General features: G+C 34.3%; 1 protein-coding gene across 3 annotated transcripts in view; it reads left to right on the top strand.

The window, feature by feature from the left end:
* ITGB3BP (integrin subunit beta 3 binding protein) overlaps window positions 1–21,478 on the top strand; it is a 57,988-nt gene that overhangs the window by 1,502 nt on the left and 35,008 nt on the right. The window contains exons 2-4 of one of the 3 annotated variants that reach the window (XM_053655511.1): window positions 4,833–4,904; window positions 8,718–8,760; window positions 20,905–20,991. In XM_053655511.1, coding sequence (XP_053511486.1) covers window positions 20,989–20,991 — 3 coding nt within the window. In that variant the 5' untranslated portion in view covers window positions 4,833–4,904; window positions 8,718–8,760; window positions 20,905–20,988. The remainder of the gene's footprint in view (window positions 1–4,832; window positions 4,905–8,717; window positions 8,761–20,904; window positions 20,992–21,478) is intronic. The other 2 variants (XM_037136263.2, XM_053655510.1) reach the window with 2 other exon arrangements.

Raw genomic sequence — 21,478 nt, 5'->3', positions numbered from 1 at the left:
ATATTTAAAAATATATAAAGAACTCTTACAACTCAACAGTAAAAAGACAAAAACCTTACTAAAATAATGGGTCAAAGATTTGAACCAATGCCTAATAAAAAGTTATATGAATGGCAAATAAATATCTTAGACACCAGGGATATTAAAATTAAAACTATGTTGAAATACTGTTTAACACACAGCAAATGACTGCATATATGTTTCACATTTTAAGACTACTAGGCAAATATTTATTGAATAGATTTGATTTGCAAGAGGTATGGGTTAGCACTTACAAAACTAGTTTATGTGTGGTAGGCTTGGGCAAATGATAAGTGGATTGAAAATCATGGGAGCTAGGTTTTCGGTGTGAGATAGAGAAATTTAAAATATTTTGGCTTGGTATTGGAAGTACCAATATGCAATCATGGATTTTTAAAATGTACATGTGAAGATACAAGTAAATAGAATGTGTAGGCATTTTGTTTTAGCTTTGTCCATTAGCTATAAGCAATGACATTAAGTAGTAATGACTACTTAATGCCCAGATCTTGATTTCTAAATGTCATTGTCCACAAAAAAAAAAGAAAGAAGACAAAACAAACAATGAAAAAAAAACACAAAAAGCCAAGTCTTACTGAAGCCAAAGCTAATTCTAGGACTGGAACAGAGAACATTTTTTTATGCTGGTAAGTAAGGAAGTAGTCATACAATTACAGTTCTGTTAAGGGCAATGTGAAGGGGAAAGATCCCATTGCCAAATCTGGGACAATGAAATATCAAAATAAGTGATACAAATTGATTGTAATCCATTAGATAAAATAAAATTCCATCATTTCATAGTGATATATAAATAAAGAGGAGAAAGGAAAGCTTTTGGAGTACAGTGCTAACAAATATTTTTAAAATGATAGAAAATCATCAGTGGCTCCTTAAAAGTGTTGGAAGAGCCATGATCAGGTAGCATAGTTGTTTCGAGTGTTGTCTTGATATGCCAGGGTTGTGGGTTTTATCCCCAGCCAGGACACATACAAGAAGCAACCAATGACTGACTGTACAGATAAGTGATGTAGCAGATTCATGTTTCCCTCCTTCCCTCTCCCTCTTTCTTCCTTTCTATCTCAATTCAATAAATAAAAACTTTTTAAAAATCTTTAATAGTATTGGGAGAAAGTTTGATATGAAACAAGATATTTACATATAAGTTTTCTTATTTATTACATTGGAGAAAACTGGCAAATAACTTGTTAATCAATGACCAAAACATGCCACTTGTCTTGTGACAAACCAGTATCAGGTGCCTCAAGTTAACATGCTCTCAAGACAATGCATCGTCATTTTCACAATATTTCTGCTCCAAAATACTTAACTTCATGGGAAAATATCCAGTATACCAAAATTGACAGATATTCTACAAAAATCTTTGGCCTAAACTCTTGGAAAAAATGTTACAATCAAGAAAAAGAAAGTTGACGAATTGTTCTAGACTAAGGGGGATGAAAGATGTGGGACAATTAAATGCAATGAGTGATCCAGGATTGGATCTTAGACTGGGTAGAAAATTGGCTACCAAAGAACTTATTAGAACAAGTGATAAAATTTGAATGTGAACTGTTAGTAATAATTTGTATCAATGATTAATTTCCTGAATTTGATTAATATATAAAAAATCAGTTGCATTATTTTCATTGATAATAAACTACCAAAAAGAGAAGTTACGAGAACAGTCCTGTTTATAATTGCATCAAAATGAATGAAATACCCAGGAATAAATGTAACCAAGGAGGTGAAAAGACCAGAAAACTGTAAGACATTGATGAAGCATTGAAGAACACTCAAATAAATAGAAAGATAGTCTATGCTCATGGATTGGAAAAATGGATGTTTAAATATTCACACTGCCCAAAGCAATCTATATATTTGATGCAAGCATTATCAAAATTCCCATAGCATTTAAAAAAAATAGAACAAATCATAAAATTTTTATGGAACCACAAAAGACCCCAAATAGCCAAATCAGCCTTGAGAAAGAGAACAAAGCTGAAGTTACCATGCAGATTTCAAACTACATCACAAAGCTGTAGTAATCAAAATAGAATAGAGAGCCCCAAAATAAAAACCACATGTGTATGGTCAATTAATTTACAACAAAGGAGCCAAGCATATACAGTAGGAAAAGGACAGTCTCTTCAGTAAATGGTGCTGGAATAACTGGACCCCTATATTACACCATAAACAAAAATGATCTCAATGTATATTAAGAACCTAAACATAAGACCTGAAACCATAAAACTCTAGAAGTAAGCTTCTTGACATCAGTCTCAGTGATGATATTTTGGATTTGACACCAAAAGCAAAGATAAGGAAGGGGGACAACATCAAATTAAAGAGCTTCTGCACAGCAAAGGAAATCAACAAAATGAAAAGGCAACCTATGAAATGGGAGAAAATACTTGCAAATCATATATCTTATAAGGGATTAATAACAAAAATAGATAGAGAACTCATACAACTCAATAGCAAAAAAAAAAAAAAAGTTAAAAAAATGGGCAGAGGATCTAAACACATTTTTCCAAAGAGAACATACAGATGGCCAGTAGGTACGTGGAAGCACTACTCAACGTCACTAATCACCAGGGAAATGCAAATCAAAATTACAATGAGATACCACCTTACATCTATTAGAATGACATCAAAAAAGACCAGAGATAACAAGTGCTGCTGAGTACCTGATAAAGAAGGAACCATTGTGCACTGTTGGTAGGGAGGTAAATTGGTACAGTCACTGAAGAACTGTATGGGCTTTCCTCTAAAAATTATAAATAGAACTACTATATGATTTAGCAATTCCACTTATGTGTATTTATCTAAAGGGAACAAAAATACTAACTTGTGAAGATATCTTCACTGCCCACCCCACCATGTACATTGCAGCATTATTTATCATAGCCAAGACATGGAAACAACCTAAGTATTCACCAAGAGATGATTGGATAAAGAAGTGTTGCGTACATATACAATGGAAGACTATTCAGCCATTAAATAGAAGGAATTTCTGCCATTTGCTCCAATATTGATGGATCTTGAGGGCATTATACTAAGCAAAATCAATCAGACAGAAAAAGACAAATACTGTATGATCTCACTTATATGTGGAATCTTAAGGAAAAAAACAAATTTACAGACACAGTACAGATTGGTGGTTGCTGGAAGTGGTGGCCAAGGGTGAAGGGTTAAGGTGGATGAAGTCAGTGAAGGTGGTCAAAAGGTACAAACTTACAGTTACAAAATAAGTAAGTCCTGGGGATGTACAGCCTATAATAAATATTACTGTTTTGTATATTTAAAAGTTGCGGAGTGTACATCTAAAAACTTTGTAACTGTGTGGTGATGGATCTTAAGTAGACATGATGATTAATGCACAGTATATACATATATCAAATTATTATGTTATATACCTGAAATGAATGTTCTATGTCAACTATATCTAAAACAAGTCTTGATTTTGATCATTGTATTATGCTTATATGAGAAAATGTCGTTCTTAGAAATATTTATGGGTAAATGTATATGATGTTTCTATCTTACTCTCAGAAAAAGATTATTCATCATATATACGTATATGTGTATAGCAAGAGAATGATAAAACATGGGTCAGAATGTAAATAAGTGGCAGACTGAGTAAAAGATAACAAGTCTTTTTCCTAGAACTGTTTTTAAGTTTAAAGTTATATAAAAATTAACTTACAAAAAAAACTCATCAAATTGTTTTTAAAACTGAAAGTATTAATGATAGAGTAGATCATAAATTAGAGTGGGATTAAGAATTGGACAACTGACAAACATCTGAAGAAATTGCCAAAAAGCATAGAGACCAATGATCAAATATAGGAATTTAGAGACTTAGATAATTAATGAAAATGTCTAGAATAACTTCTAGAGGAAGTCTCAAAAAGGTAGGATGAATGCCAGTCAGTATTTGACGAGATTATGATGGATTTTTCCACAACTGATAAGACACAAATCCACTATTTGAGCATAGTCTAATAGTCTAAAAAGAGACTGTTTTAGAGATTAAAACCATGTTAGTATGACATCCTTTGAGAACCTACATTTAAACAGCCTTAACAAAAATGAGAGGATCATTAAAATTAAAGGAAGTAAATATATTTTGGGATTTGAGGCAGGTTTTAAATTAAAAATAAATATAAATTATTAATTTCTATAACTTTGTGCCAGTCACTGTGTCAGGCCTTGGGATTCCAGTGTGAACAGATACTGTACCTCTCTAGGCGTTTTAATTTCAGTGGGAGAGGTAGTTGAACAGGCATTTTTAGAACTCATAACTTACCAGTTAACTGACAAGGTCCTGATATTGTAAGTGTCTTAGACTAAATAGACTATTTCAACATGACACGTTTCATGAAGGAGACATGTACAGGTGCTATGGTGTAGAGCAGAAAGATCCTTAGTGTAAACTGGACATTTTCAGGGGAAACTTCTTAGAAATTATTGTGCTGGAATCTCAAGGGTAGGGTAGCATCAATGTTAATGGATTATTATTAATATTTATGTTGCAAAATATAATGCATACAAGAAAGTATATAAAATCCCTTTGCCATATTTAATTCTGACAAACCTCTTTGGCCCCTTTCAATAGTAAGGATTTATGCTTTTTATATGTATTGTGTGATGATGCACATGTTTATATGTTTCTTGCAGAAGGTAATAGTAGTGAATATTAATGTTCATTTTTTGGACTACCCATTTAGGAGTGAAATAATTTTATGGCATTTCTCACTTTATTCAACCCAAGAACATCTTTTTAAAAAATACATGTTTATTGATTTTAGAGACAGAGGAAGAGAATGAGAGAGAAACATCAATTGGTTGCTTGCCATACAAACATTCCACCTGCAACCTAGGTATGTGCTCTGACCAGAAGTCTAACCACAACCTTTTGGTGTACAGGATGATGCACCAGCCAACTGAGCCACACTGGCCAGGGCAGCCCAAGAACATCTTAACCCTCATCTGTTTATCTTCTGGGGTCATTATTCCCAAATATGTCTCTTTTGCTTCTATAAGAATAATTTAGCTAATTCTTTATTAATTTTTTAATAAAGATGGTTTTGACATTATAAACATGTTGTGCAATAACTGGTTAGGATATTGATCCTTCTTATACATAGAGTGGAAAAAATATTTTAGATATCTCAATTTACGCCTAAGGAGTCACATGGGATGTGAATTTGGCCATTGCCTTTCATCCAGGTATCTCATCTAAGTATGTCATAAGCATACTCAATAATCCTATATATTCCTGTGAAGTTGTAGCTGGCAATATTATCATTTCCATTATAGTGAGGAGTAAATGGAAACACTAACATACTAAGTCATACTTTTATTTTCCATTGATAAATTCTCTATAAGTTTTTAGGCCAGTCTTACCAACTTCGTGAAGCTCAGTGAGATTGTGATTTGCCTAATCTAGGGAGAAAACTTGGCATAGGTAGCACCAAGGCTCCCTGAGTCTTACCTGCTTCACCAAGTTTATCTTTCTACCCTCCCTCTCAACACATAGTGTTACCCTCAGTTCAGCTAATCAAAATAAGTAATCCAAGGTTTTAAAAATCCTGTAAGAGAGTCTCAAGTCATGTAATTGCATGAGTTTTTGAGGTGTCATTCCTACTTTTTAATTAGGAATCATTTTAGAGTAATTTAATTTTTTAGTGTTAAAATAATACATAACATAAAAGTTATTATTTAAGCCATTTTAAGTGTACTGTTCTCTGGCATTAAGTACATTCATGTACAGTCAGCATCATTCATCTCCAAAACTTTTTGATCTTGGAAAACTATAACTTTGTGCCCATTAAACAGTAACTCCCTCATCACCCCTGGCAACCACCATTCTATTTTCTCTCATGATTTGACAACTTTGAGTACCTCATGTGAGTGGAATCATAGTTTTTGTCTTTTGTGATTGGCTTGTTTTACTTAGCATAATGTTTTCAAGGTTCATCCATGTTGTAGCATGTATCAGAATTTTCTAAGGTTGAGTAATCCTCCAATGTGGGCATATGTATGTGTACATATATAGTTTTCTTTACTCATTCATCTGTTGATGGATATTTGCATTACTTTTACTTTTTGGCTGTTGTGAATAAAACTGCTGTGAACTGCCAAACGGTTTTCCCGAGCATCTGTAACATTGTGCAGTCCCACGAACAGTGCGTAAGAGTTCCAATTTCTCCACATCCTGGCCAATACTTAATTTCTGTTCTTGTAGGGTTTTTTTGCGGGGGGTGGGGGTTGGTAGTAGCCATTCTAGTGGTTTTAAAGTGACATCTCACTGTGGTTCTGATTTGCATTTCCTTAATATTAGTGCTGCTGTTAATACTAGTGATGTTGGGCATCTTTTCGTGTGTTCATCAGCCTGTTGTGTGTTTTTGGAGACATGCCTGCTTGGGTTTTTGCCTGTTTTTGAGTGCCCAGTTTTTTACAACTAAGTTAGTAACCACAAGAGCTGCTTATAAACTTCACAGAACTACCAGAGAGATATCACTTTGAATTGCTGACTAAGACTGGTAGCAAGTGAATGAATACTTTAGGAAAATATCATGTTTTGCCTGTTCTCCCTTTATGTATATATTTCATACATCTCTTCTCTCTGTTCCTGTTAATATTACCCTAACCTGCTTGACATCATCTCATGCTTGTATTATAGTTGTTTGTGGGTAAAAAAATTTTTTAAGGGTAAAGCATATGGTAGGTGCTTTAATAATTGATACCTTGACAGTGGGCCCAGTTCTAACAGAATGGTAAGAATAGATGGTCATAAATTCCTCTAGTAGGTTTCTTCTTCTTTACCTTTTCCCCTCAATTTGACAAATATTTCTTATGCACACGACCTGAGATGTGAGTTTCTCAAGCTGTGTGATAGTGGTCAAGTCACACCAACTTGCCCCTGTTGGGGAACTAAGTGATTTCTCTGATTTCTTCCAATCTTGTCTATTAAATTTTTTTCTTGTAAATATTTTCAGTTTTTGATTATTAGATGCCTGAATTATGGGAAAACTACATTTCCCACAATAAATCAAGTTTTTAGATTCTCACTGAAGTGTTAAACTGGAAGATATTCTAACTGTGTTCACTTTGTTTACTTTTACATGTTTCCTTGGACTTTTGAGATCATCATAGCACCTAAACTAGAAGTCTTTAAATCTAAACATTTAGTTCCTTTTTCAAGGAATTAACCATCAATAATAAAACAAAAATATTTTGAGCTGTAGTGACAGGGTGGGGCTTGTTTCCTTCTGAAAAGTAGTATTGCATTTTAACAGCATTTGACAACAAAGGATAATAAAATGCCCTACTGCATACTTTTAAATTTTTATTTCTGTTTTTGAAGTTTTATTAAATGCCAGAACATCTCACTCACCTGAATAGGGTGATATATATTCCAGAGCTAAATGTAAATACCTTTTTGGATTATCTGCCATTTTTACTTGTTCTTACCTCTCTTACTGCTTCATTGAGAATTCGAATTCAATTGATTTCAAGTAGACTTCTAAAGTCTATAATTATAACTAATTCTTTAAACCAATTTAATTAATCTCAAGAAATAATGTTATTATGTGATAGGCTAATGTAGATGTAATAGCAAATTTAAGTGAACCCTTTTTGGATAAAATTTTTGTATTTAATATTTACTGTCTACTAATTACTATAAATTGTCCATCCCTTTTACTTTTCTCACTCCTGTCACTTGTTGAAAAGTCAGTAGTCAGTTATTTATGAAAAGTGATTTCTAGGATGTATAAGTTTTTGGTTTTCTATGCTGTAACTGTTATTTATACTACAACCTTTTTTTCCTAATGCTCAAATTCTTGAATATTTTAAATAAGAATTTCTCTCACAGATCAAGAAAGTACTTTTATCTCTGTGTTTGTCATTGGGAAAACTTGTTTTAATTTATATTGACCTTTTTCTCCTTTGAGCATTTAATCCGCATTCAATAAAATGTTGATGACTGCTCTTTAGAAGACAGCTGTATGAAATAAAGTATTATAAATATTCAGCTTTCCTTTCTAAGCATTGTCACCAACAGCTGGGCATCCAGTTTAGCAGAACAGATTTTGCACAGAGCGAGCCTGGCATGTTCTTGAATCGGTTTAGTGAAGGAGACAAAAAATAGTTTCATATGGATTGGGGACTCACAAAGACATAGAGCATCTGTTCCTCAGCCAAGTCCTAGTCTGGTAGCACTGAATCATGTTTAAAGCTACAAAAAATGTGTATAACTTTTTTCACCTTGCTCATACTTCTATTTTAAGTTCATTATTTGTACAAATAATATTCCTTCAATATCTCCATTGAAGGTATGTAAGTTATTTTGCTCTTAGATATAATTTTTATTTGTGGTATTTTAAAACACATAAATAGTAACTTTTACTGATTATTTTATAATATGACTTTAACAATTAAATTGTATGATAATGCATATATAAGCACATAATGCATATATAAGCACATAATGCATAAAAAGAACCATTTAAATGTTTAATTATGATTCCACCTTGAATATGCTATTAAAAAACCGTTTTGTAAAAATTGCTTTCTTATTGTATTCTACTTCATGAAAGTAACTTAGAATCTTTATATGTATTACTCTTAAATATTTGGCTGCTTAAAACATAGCAAATCTAAGGTTTCTTCAAATATTTTGTTTGCAGTGTTAAAAGATCACTGAAATTGGATGACCCTTTGGAAGTAAATGTAAGTAGTTACTTAACAAGTTTGTAATTGCATATGAAGATTGTGTTCTTAATTTTTAAACAGCTAATTTACCTTACTAAATATAAAAATAATGAAAAAACATTTTGACATAATTGTGATTGGTACATCATTTCCTGCATATAATATAGTCTTATAAATCTAATGTATGGAAATTCCTGGCCAGTTGGAGGTTTTCCTTTAAGAGGCAAATTATTTAGAAACCTTATGAAATAATTTGGTAGAAATTAATTTCCTATATGTAGAAAAATATTCTGCCACTTAAATGCACAAGAAGCAATATGGAACAATGGCAATACTTTAATATACATTTTCTAGCCATCTATAATATCTGAAATAAAAACATTAAAAGCATTTTTATATCAAAAATGTAATTACCTTCTTCAGCTATGCTAGCATGATTAAACAATAAAATACACTGTAATAAATTTCACCATGGTTGTCACAATAGAAATAAAATTGTACAGTTGCTATTACTTTTTGTAAATCTAGTCATAGCACATTCCCAGTGCCAGCATATCATGACATATGTTAGTTTATTATCTTTTCTTACCATTATGGATCTAGATGCAAACACTAATACTGAGATACTTAGGGCCTCAGTAATCTCAAGTGCAAGTAAATTGGTGAGAAAGTAAATTACAACAAATAGCTAGTCAATAAATAGGCTCCCACAAAAACTCATATGAGCTTGCCATTTCAAGAAATGGTTTTATATGGAATTTTTTTTGGAAGACTCACTACTATTTAACAGTTTACTACTTTAAAAAGTTCCTAGGTGCTTTTTAAAAAAATTTAAACAAAGGTGGAAAAATACTGCAATGCCACTAAAAAAATCATTAGCAGTGTAATTAGCAATTTAGAGTACCATTAGGCAACTCGCTCTGTATAGAATGCAGCTGTGACTGTAATTCTGCATCTGTTTCTTTGGTCAGAATGGTATTTTGGTAGATGAGTAGTCCAGCTTGAAATGAAATACTGTTCTTTCCAGCCCCAAAACTGTTCTTTGGGAGATGGTAACGTTATTTGAATGGAAAAAAGTGGTCATTTAGGAATTTATCCTCTTTGTGAAGTACAGTTGTCATCATGGCAGGCTTTCTCTTCTTTTTTTTCAAATTAGGATGTATCAAGGTAGCCAGTGCTACAGATAATATCCTGTATTAGAAAATACATTGTTATGTTTGGCCCAATTCTGTACCTTTAAACCAATTGACTTAGTTTGGTACCACATGGACACAGCCTGCTGTACACCAACTCTCAGCATCTTAGCCTGAGCCTTCAACATTTCTCTTCTATTTTTTTTTATCTATTTCTGATATTTTCAGCTTTTGAACTCCCTACCTAGCCATTTGGTAGTAGCTCTATATTCACACCTTGAATATGATAGCTTTTGCACTGGTCCTAAGTCTAGGCTTCCATCCACTCCAAAAAAACCTTAGCCCTTAAGCAGGCAGATCCCCAGGAACCTACCCACATGCCAGTGATCCCACTGAGGCTGCCTTAGCCCGAGCAAAGGAAAAGCAGACATTCAAAACATATAGCTATAATTCTAAGAGGACATAATTGCTGTGAAGCTACAGAGGAACTAGCAGTAACTTGGTCATTTTGCCTTACCAATATGATGCTGAAGAAAGAAAGCTTTGGTGTCCCAGGAGAGGAAATGGCCTTTATATGCCCGTTGGTTGAAGTGGAGCCTGTTTATCCTGATCTACTGCTATTCCCTGTCTTACTGATTTTGGTAACTTCCATATCCCGGTGTTCCCAGTGCTATAAACCTTCATGGAGATTAATGCTGTATGATGTTAGGGCAAGTCTACAAAAGTCATTTTTTTAAAAAAATGATTGTCCTAAGGGGGGAAGCAGAGGTGTGCATCATCCCTTGTGACCTTTCTTTAATATATAGAATACATACTGCACATACCACTAGTTCTGAACCTCCCAAATTGTTGGTGGGTAGTGATGAGTAAAGGAAATTTCAGTTTATTATCACCTACAGTGTTTGACTGCTCAAGTTATTGCCCTCCAAGCAGTTTCTTGATGAATTTTCGTGAGCAAAGATGAATTTTTTATTACAAACTGCTGCCAGTACTGGTCCAGATGAATTTATAGGGACAACTGGCTATCTGGTCATAGACCTAGCCAGCTTGACCCAATCTCTCTCGGGCTATCTCAGAGAAGGAATGAAAGGAGCAGATGCTACAGATGGGGGGGGGGGGGCGGAGCATACTTCCTATTCAGGCAAATGCAGTAGGCATGCTGCTAGAAGGCTAGAATGGCAGCTCAGGTGGGGCGGTTTGCTAATTAGGACATAGATTATTCCATTAACATTGGTAGGACACTTCTCAGTCTGATCATTCCCATGGCCTAAGCTTGTCTTATCTAAGATAAGGCTTCTGGGCATTAGGAAATTTTATAGCACACATTCTGCAGGTTTACTTATTGATCTGGCTCAAATCAGCTCCTTTCTTCTCTCCTTTCCTGTCTCCCCTTTCCTTCTTCCTTCCTTCTTTACCTTTTAATTAATGAAATCTGTAAGTAAACATATACAAAAGTAGAGAAAATAATTTCACGAGCTTCCATAATTTCCATGTTGCTATCACCCAACTTTAACAATTATTAACATTTTGCTAATTTTGCTTATAAATATATAAACATATTTATGTGTGTATATAAGCACAGTCACGCGCCACAAAATAACATTTCTGTTAACAGCGGACCTCATATACAATGGTGGTCCCATAAGATTATAATGGAGCTGAAAAATTCTTGTCGCCTAGTGTTATCATAGCCATCACAACATCATAGTACAGTGCATTACTCATGCGTTTGTGGTGACGCTGATATAAACAAACCTAGTATGCTGCCAGTCTTCTAAAAGCGTAAAACATTCAATTATGTACAGTGCACAATACATAATAATAAGTGACTGTGTTTATTATACTTTTATTAATATTTTTACAAGTATGCTTTCTACTTGTAAAAAAAAAAAGTTTGCTATAAGACAGCATGCGTGTTGAGCCAGCAGCAGCCTCATACACCTCGTGTTTACTTTGTCTCATGATTGCATCATTTTTTCTTGCACTTGATTTGATCTCATGTTGTTTTGTACAGTAACATTCTGTTCAGGGAGCAATAGGCTACACCATATAGTCTAGGTGTGCAGTAGGCTATGCCATCTAGTTTTTTCTAAGTACACTTGATGATGTTCGCATAGGTTCTTTTAGATTGGTGTTTTAGGGTTCTTAGGATATAGTCCCAGCAATGGAATTGCTGGGTCATAAGACAGGTCCATTTTTAGTTTTTTAGAAAATTCCGTACTGTTTTCCATAATGGTTGTACCAGTCTGCAATCCCACCAACAGTGAACTAGGGTCCCCTTTTCCCCACAACCTCTCCAACATTTGTTGTTTGTTGCCTTGTTTATGATGGCCATTCTGACTGGTGTAAAGTGGTATCTCATTATGGTTTTAATTTGCATCTCTCTGGTAGCTAGCAATACTGAGCATCTTTTCATGTGTCTCTGGATCCTCTGTATGTCCTCCTTGGAGAAGTGTCTGTTCAAGTCCTTTTCCCATTTTTTAATTGGGTTATTTGTCTTCTTAGAGTGGAGTCGTGTAAGTTCTTTGTATATTTTGGAGATTAAACCCTTGTTTGAGGTAGCCATACAGTTGGTTGTCTTTTTATTTTAATACTGATTTCTTTAGCCATGCAGAAGCTTTTAATTTTGATGAGATCCCATTTGTTTATTCTTTTCTTTATGTCCCTTGCTCTAGGGGACATATCAGTAAAAAAGTTGCTGCGTGAAATATCTGAGATTTTAATGGTTTCATGGCTTATATTTAAGTCTTTTATCCACCTTGAATTTATTTTTCTGTATGGTGTAAGTTGGTACTCAAGTTTCATTTTTTGCATGGAGCTGTCCAGTTCTCCCTACACCATTTGTTGAAGAGGCTATTTTTAGTTTATTTTATGTTACTGGCCCCTTTGTCGAATATTAATTGACTGTAGAGAGTTGGGTTGATTTCTGGGCTCTCTGTTCTGTTCCATTGGTCTATGTGCCTCTTTTTATGCCAGTACCATGCTGTTTTGGTTACAGTGGCCTTGTAATACAATTTGATACCAGGTATTGTGATTCCTCCTACTTTGTTCTTCTTTCTCAAAATAGCAGCTGCTATTCAGGCTTGTTTATGGTTCCATATAAATTTTTGAAGTGTTTGTTCTATGTCTGTGAAATATGCCATTGGTACTTTAATAGGTATTGCATTGAATCTGTAAATTGCTTTGGGTAGTATGGACATTTTGATGATGTTAATTCTTCCAATCCATGAACACAGTATATGTTTCCATTTGTGTCTTCCTTGATTTCTTTCTTCAGTGTTGTGTAGTTTTCTGCATACAGGTCTTTTACCTCCTTGGTTAGATTTATTCCCAGATATTTTATTTTTGTTTTTGCTATATAGAATAGTATTTTTTTCTTGATTTCTGTCTCTGCTGATTTATTGTTAGTATATAAAAGTACCTTTGATTTCTGGATATTGACTTTGTAACCCACTGTTTTACCAAATTCATTTTATCAGGTCGAGCAGTTTTTGAGTAGAGTCTATAAGATTTTCCATGTACACTGTTTGCATTTGCATTTGCAAACAGTGACAGTTTTGTTTCCTCCTTTCCAATTTGGATGCCTTTTATTTCCTTTTCTTGTCTGATCACTGTGGCTAAAACTTCCAGTACTATGTTAAATAGAAGTGGTGAAAGTGGACATCCTTGTCTTGTCCCTGATCTTAATGGAAAAGATTTTAGTTTTTGCCCATTGAGTATGATGTTGGCTGAAAGTCTCTTGTATGTGGCCTTTATTATATTGAAGAATGCTCCCTCTATTCCCACTTTGCTGAGTGTTTTTACCATAAATGGGTGTTGTACCTTATCAAAAGCTTTTTCCACATCTATCTATATGACCATGTGGTTTTTGTCTTTGCTTTTGTTTATGTGATGTATTACATTTACTGATTTGCAAATATTGAACCATTCTTGCATCCCTGGAATGAATCCCACTTGGTCATGGTGTATAATCTTTTGGATATATTGTTGGATGCAATTTGTCAATATATTGTTGAGGATTTTAGCATCTATGTTCATTAGTGATATGGGCCTGAAGTCTTCTTTCTTTGTTGTTTCTCTATCTGGTTTTGGAATTAGGATAACGCTGGCTTCATGAAAAGAGTTTGGGAGTTTTCCATCCTTTTGGATTTTTTGGAATAGTCTGTGAAGAGTAGGGGTTAGCTCTTCCTTAAATGCTTTGTAGAATTCTCCTGTGAAACCGTCTGGTCCAGGGCTTTTGTGTGATGGGAGTTTTTTGATTACTGCTTCAATTTCTTTTGCTGTTACTGGTCTATTCAGGTTTTCTGCTTCTTTTTCATTGAGTTTTGGAAGATTATATCTTTCTAGAAATTTGTCCATTTCCCCTAGGTTTTCAAATTTCTTGGCATATAGTTCTTCATAGTAATTTTTTTACAATCCTTTATCTTTCTGTGGTATCAGTTGTAATCTCTCCTCTTTCATTTCTGATCGTGTTTATTTGTGTCCACTCTCTTCTTGATGAGCCTACTTAAAGGCTTGTCTATTTTGTTTATCTTTTCAAAGAACCAGCTCCTGGTTTCATTGATCCTTAGAATTGTGCTTTTAGTCTCTATGTCATTTAATTCTGCTCTGATCTTGGTTATTTCCTTCCTTCTACTTGCTCTCGGCTGTCTTTGTTGTTGTTCCTCGAGTTCTTGCAGACGTAGGGTTAGGTTGTTTGTTTGAGCTGTTTCTATTTTCTTTAGGTAGGCCTGTACTGCTATAAACTTCCCTCTCAGGACTGCCTTCTCTGTGTCCCATAAGTTTTGGGTTGCTATGAGTTCGTTTTCATTTGTTTCCAGAAACTTTTTGATTCCTTCCCTAATTTCATTCTTGACCCATTCATTGTTTAATAGCATACCATTCAGTCTCCATCATTTTGGGTGTTTGGGGTTTTTTCCTTTGGGGTTGGTTTCCTTTTTTTTTTTAAGATTTTATTTATTTATCTTTAGAGGGGAAGGGAAGGAGAGAGGGAGAGAAACATCAATGTATGGTTGCCTTTTGTGTGTCCCCTGCTGGGAACTGGCCTGCAGGGAACGGGCCTGCAACCCAGGCATGTGCCCTGACTGGGAATCGAACCGTGATCGTGTGGTTCGCAGGCCCGCGCTCAATCTACTGAGCTACACCAGCCAGGGCTGGGGTTGGTTTCCAATTTCAGTCCCTCGTGGTCAGAGAAAATCCTTGGTATGATTTCAATTTTCTTGAATTTGTCCAGGCTTGTTTTGTGTCCTATCATGTGGTCTATCTTTGAGAATGTTCCATGTGCATTTGAAAAGAATGTGTATTTAGCTTCTTTGGAATGATGGGCTCTATATATATCAGTTAAGTCCATTTCATCCAGGGTGCTGTTTAATGCCGCAATGTCTTTGTTGATATTTTGTTTGGAAGATCTCTCCATTTTTGATAGTGGGGTGTTAAAATCCCCTACTATAATTGTGTTGCTGTCACTATCTTTCTTGAAATCCTCTAAGATTTTCTTTATATATTTGGGTGCTCCTATGTTGGGTGCATATATATTTACGATGTTAATGTCTTCTTGGTGGATTCTTCCCTTGAGTATTATGAAGTGACCTTCTGGGTCTCTCTTTATGGCTCCTTTTTTGAAGTCTGTTTTGTCTGATATGAGAATTGCAACCCAGCTTTTTTTTCTTGTCCATTTGCTTGGAATATTTGTTTCCAGCCTTTCACTTTTAGTCCATGTAGGTCTTTTGTCCTGAGGTGGGTCTCTTGTAGGCAGCATAAGTGCGGGTCATGCTTTCTTATCCATTCACCTATTCTGTGTCTTTTGATTGGAGCATTTAATCCATTTACGTTTAAGGTTATTACTGATAGGTACTTATTCATTGCCATTTTTGTACCTGTGTTCCTCTCTGTCTCTCTCCTTTCCTTCCTTTTCTTAAAGCAGTCATTTTAGTATTTCTTGTAGGGCTGGTTTGGTGGAGGCATATTCTTTTAGACTTCTTTTGTCTTGGAAGCTCTTTATTTGGCTTTCTATCTTGATTGAGAGCCTTGCTGGGTAAAGTAGCCTTGGTTTCAGGCCTCTGGTTCTCATTACTTGGAATATTTCTTGACATTCTCTTCTTGCTTGGAGTGTTTCCATTGAGAAGTCAGTAGCTAACCTTATTGGGGCTCCCTTGTATGTTACTTCTTTTTTCTCCCTTGCTGCCTTTAAGATTCTCTCTTTGTCTTGGAATTTTGCCATTTTGATGATGATGTGTCTTGAAGTGGGCCTCCTTGGGTTCCTCTTGGTTGGGACTCTCTGTGATTCCTGGATTTGTGTGACTTTTTCTCTCATCAAGTTAGGGAAACAAATGGAATCATACAATAGGTGCCTTTTGTGACTGGCTTCTTTCATTTAGCATAATGTTTTCAAGGTTCATGTTGTCACATTTAACAGTACTTCATTCCATTTTATGGCTGAATGATTTTACTTTGTATGAACGTATCACCTTTTGTTTATTCATTCCTCAATTGAAGGACATTTGAGCTGTTCATACAGTTTTTAACTATTATGAATAATTATGCTATCAACATTCTTATAAAACTTTTATATAAATGAGTGTTCACCCTAGCTGGTGTGGCTCAGTGGATTGAGCACTGGCCTTCCAACCAAAGGGTCACCAGTTCGATTCCCAGTCAGGGCACATGCCAGAATTTCGGACCAGGTCCCCAGTTGAGGGGTGTGCGAGACACAACCACACATTGGTGCTTCTCTCCCTCTCTTTCTCTCTCCCTTCCCCTCTCTAAAAATAAATAAATAAAATCTCTTTTTTGTGTGTGAGTTTTCACTTGTGTTGATTATATACCTAGTAGTGAAATTGCTGGTTATATGGTAAATCTGTCATTAATTTTTTGAAAAACTTCCAAACTCTTTTCTACAGTGACTGCACCGCTTCACCTTCCCACTAACATTGTATTTGAGAATTCTAGTTTATTCACATCCTTATCACGTGTTGTTATCTGACTTTACGATTCTAGCCACCCTCCTGGGTCTGAAGTGGGTATCTCATTCTGGTGCTAATTTTCACTTCCCTCATGATGCTGAGCATCTTTTCATGTGCTTACTGGCTATCTGTATTTTCTCTGGAGAAATATCAATTCAAATTCATTCTCATTTTGTAACTGGTTTATTTGTCTTTTTACTGTTGAGTTACAAGATTTTTTATGTATTTTTAGTACTATACCCTTATCAGATGCATGATTTGCAAATATTTTCACCAGTTCTGTGAGTTGTCCTTTCATTTTCTTGATAGTGTGCTTTAAATCACAAGTTTTAAATTCTGATAAAATCCAATTCATTAACTTTTTTTTGATTGCTTGTGTTTTGGGGGTTGTAGCTAAGAAACTGTTGCATAATGTAGGGCACCACAAATTTTTACTATGTTTTTTTGCCAAAGGTTTTATAGTTTTGGCTCTTATATATGGGTCAAAGACCTAATTGAGTTAAATTTTGTACATGGTATGGATGTTCAGTTGTCAAAGCACTATTTGTTGAAAGCTCTTTTCCCCCATTGAATGGCATTGGCACCTTGTTGACAATCAGTGGACCATAAATATACTGATTTTTTTTTTCTGGACCCTCAGATCTTTTCCATTCATCTTCAGACCTGTCCTTATGCCACTACCACACTGTCTTGATTACTGTAAATTTTCAAAGTAAACAAATTTTAATTACTGTAAATTTGAACTCAGGAAATGTGAGTTCTCTTTTTTTTTTTTTTCTGAGATTGCTTCTGCTATTCTGTGTCCCTTGCAATTCCATATGAATTTTAGGATCACCTTATCAAGGTCTGAAAAACAGTTATTTGGAATTTTGGTAGATATTACCGTGAATCTGCAGTAATTCTTCCAAACTATGAAAACAGGTTATTTTTGCTTTCTTTTACAATATTTTTCAGCAATTTTTTTGTGGTTTTGAGTATACAGGTCTTACACTCTTTTGGTTAAATTTATTCCTAAGTATTTATTCTTTTTGGTGCTAATGTAAATGTTTTTATAATTTCACTTTAGATTAGTCATTGCTGGTGTATAGAAATGCAGCTGATTTTTGTATATTGATCATATTTTGTATAACTTTGCTGAACTTATTAGCTCTAATTTTTTACTTAGGATATTATATATATCAAATAATGTCATCTGCAAATATGGGTAGCTTTACTTCTTTCTTTCTAATCAGATGCCTTTTATTTATTTTTCTTGCTTGTTGCCCTGACTAGAACCTCCAGAACAATGTTGAGAAAAAAGTGGCAAGAACAGACTTTGTTGTTTTGTTCCTGATCTTAGGGGAAAGCATCCAGTCTTTTACCATTAAATAGGATGTTAGCTCTAGGTTTTTCCTAGGTGCCCTTTATTAGAATGAGAAAGTTCCCTTCTGTTCCTAGTTTGTTGAGTATTTTTATCATGAAAGGATGTTGGATTTTTGTCAAATGCTTTCTCTGCATCTACTGAGATGATCATGTGGGTTTTTTCCTTTATCTTCTTAATATGGTGTATAACATTGTTTGGTTTTTTATATATTGAACCAACCTTGCATACACAGGTTAAATCCCACTTGATCATAATATATAATTCTTTTCATTTGTCTCTCATTTCAGCTTGGCAGTATGCCAAGGATTTTTGTGTATATATTTATAAGGGATATTGGTCCGTACTGTTTTTGTGTGTGATTTATTTGTCTAGTTCCTGCATCAGAGTAATATTGCCTTGCTAGAATGAGTTAGGGGGTGTTTCCCTAATATTTGAGAAGGATTGGTATCAGTTCTTCTTTAAATGTTGGTAGAATTCACCAGTGAAGCTGCTGGTCCTGGCTTTTTCTTTTTTTTTTAAGTTTTTTAAATATTGATCCAGTCTCTTTTCTTGCTATTAATGTAGTATGATTTTTCATTTCTTGTAGTATCATAGGTATATGGTAAAAGCCAAAAGCATAAAGCTTCTGAAAATAAACATATCTTTCAGACCTAAAAGTAGGCAAAATTTCATGCAACACAAAAATACTAACCAGAGGGGGGGGAAAGTTGATACATTAAACTTTATCACAGTTACAAATTTCTGTTCTTCAGAAGATACCATTAAGAAAACAATTGGGCAAGCCATGGATTGAGAAGGAAATATGTTTCATGCATATATCTAACAAAAGACTTGTACCTACACTATATAAATAGTTTTAAAAGACAGTGCAAAAAAATATGTACAGAAACTTGAACAGACATTTCACAAAAATTTTAAATGGATAATTAGCACATTTGAAAAAGTGTTCAGCATCACTGCAAATACGAATTAAAACCACATAGGGATACCATTTCCACCCACTAGAATAGCTAAAGAACAATGAAACAGATTTTTAAAAAACCAACAACACTATGTTTGAGGTAGAATTCACTTTATATTATGAAAAATATGAGGACATATGCAGGATGATGGGAAATAGCCATGGTAAAGACTTCATTAAAAACTTCTTCAGGATTACAGTGGAAGAGAGTAACAGAGTAGGGACATATGTAATATTAAAATTAATGTGTTCATATCCTAAATTTAAGGTACAATAATGAGCACAAAAGAAACACTATGCAATCTTTAACTAGTTTTAATTTTTTTCTATTAAATTTTTTTATCAAAGTAAAATTTATATATTGTGAAGTTCACAGATCTTTATTGTACAATTCCATGTGAGTTTTAATAGATGTGTACCTCTATCAAATACCCAGTCAAGAAATAGAACATTTCCATCACCACAGATCTAATATATTGGCTATATTATTTCCTTGCTACCCCAGTAAGATTACTGAGGTACGTTCAAGATGCTTTTATTCTCCGTAACTACCATGAAAATAATAAATAATAACAAAACCACAATATTACAAGAACCACTAAGGACAATAATTGTGGCAGCTGATCAGAAGTTTGTTGGTATCAAGGACTCTTCCAGGAACCCTAGATCCAAATCGAGAAAAGTTTTTGAGACAGCTAATATTTAGAGTTTTCTAATGTAAATTCTATAATTAGTACTAGTTATTCATAATAATATCTTAGGTGAGGTAACTAATTAAGCCAGTAGAGGTTTATAAAGAATTATCTTCCTTTGGCTGCCCTAACTTTTCTTTTGTTTCTGCTTGTCCAAAAACCTATAGTACCTGTGTCAAGTATTTCAATGATAGTGTAGTTCATCCTTAATATTCCATAAATCATACTGAAGGAAGCCTTAGTTAGTACTTTCAAGACTGTTTATAGTAGGTAAAAATCAATAAAATTCAGGCATCTATTTGGTAGAATATGCTTTAAACAAGGTGACAAAGCAAGCTACAATTTGTGAAAGATACTGATGGAGAACATCATATATATTTGAAATTATGGGGAGAAAATTCATTTCTTTTTTTCTTCTTTTTTTTTTGGCAGAAAAATCAATGTCCAAACCTTAGTTTTATGAATGTACAAGGTTTGACCTTCTTACAAAAAAGTGTACTGGCATTTGGTCTGGTCATAGAAATTTTTTTTAATAGTTGTGGTAAATACCTCTAAGGAGTCAGTAAGTATCACAAGCAGTTGTAAATTATTAAAGAAGTAGTTTTGACTTACCTGATTCCTATTTTTTTTTTTCCTAAAGGATCTGGTAGGTAGCAGTCATCATTGCTGAGTGGGAAGAATGCTAATCTCTCAAATCTCAGTCTTTTTTTTCTTTTTAAATAATTTTTTTTTCAATTACAGTTGACATACAGTATTATATTAGTTCCGGGTATACAACCCAGTAATTATACATTTAAGTAACTTACAAAGTGATCAGCCCAGTAAATTTATTACTCATCTGACCCCATATACAGTTATTACAATATTATTGACTATATTCCTTATGCTGTACTTTCTCCGCTCCCCATGAGTAACTACCAACTGTATTTCTTAATCCCTTTACCTTTTTCATCTATCCCTCAAGCCCTCTGTCACCTGGCAACCATCAAAATGTTTTCTGTATCTATGAATCTGTTTCTGGTTTCCTTGTTTGTTTATTTTTGTTTTTTAGATTCCACTTATAAGTGAAATAATTCTGGCTCTGTCTGTCTTCACTCAGCACAATACCTTCTAGGTCTATGCATGTTGTTTGCAGATGGTAAGATTTCATTCTTTTATGTTATGGCTAAGTCATTTTCCATTGTATAGGTGCACCATTTATCTATGATCCACTTATCTATTTATCCACTTACCTATTAATTAACACTTAGGTTGCTTCCATATCTTGGATGTTGTAAATAATGCCTCAGTAAACATATGGATGTATATATATATATATTTAAATGTATTTTATTGATTATGCCATTACAGTTGTCCCATTTCCCCCCTTCATTCCCCTCCACCCTGCACACTCCCCCTGCACCCACCTCTCCCCCTTTAGTTCATGTCCATGTGTCATAAGTTATTTAGCTTCTACATTTCCCATACTACTCTTGTCCTCTCCCTATTTTCTCCCCACCATCTGTGCTACTTATTCTCTGTACCTTCTCCCCACTCTCTTCCTCCCACTCCTGTTACTAAGCTTCCATGTGATCTTCATTTCTGTGGCTCTCCTCCTGTTCTAGTTGTTTGCTTAGTTTGCTTTT

This window comes from Artibeus jamaicensis, unplaced genomic scaffold, assembly GCF_021234435.1.
Source record: "Artibeus jamaicensis isolate MK-2021 breed Jamaican fruit bat unplaced genomic scaffold, CSHL_Jam_final scaffold_1019, whole genome shotgun sequence".
Classification (NCBI taxonomy): Eukaryota; Metazoa; Chordata; class Mammalia; order Chiroptera; family Phyllostomidae; genus Artibeus; species Artibeus jamaicensis.
The sequence above is the reverse complement of the archived record's forward strand: the minus strand, read 5'-3'. Positions and strand labels throughout refer to the sequence as shown.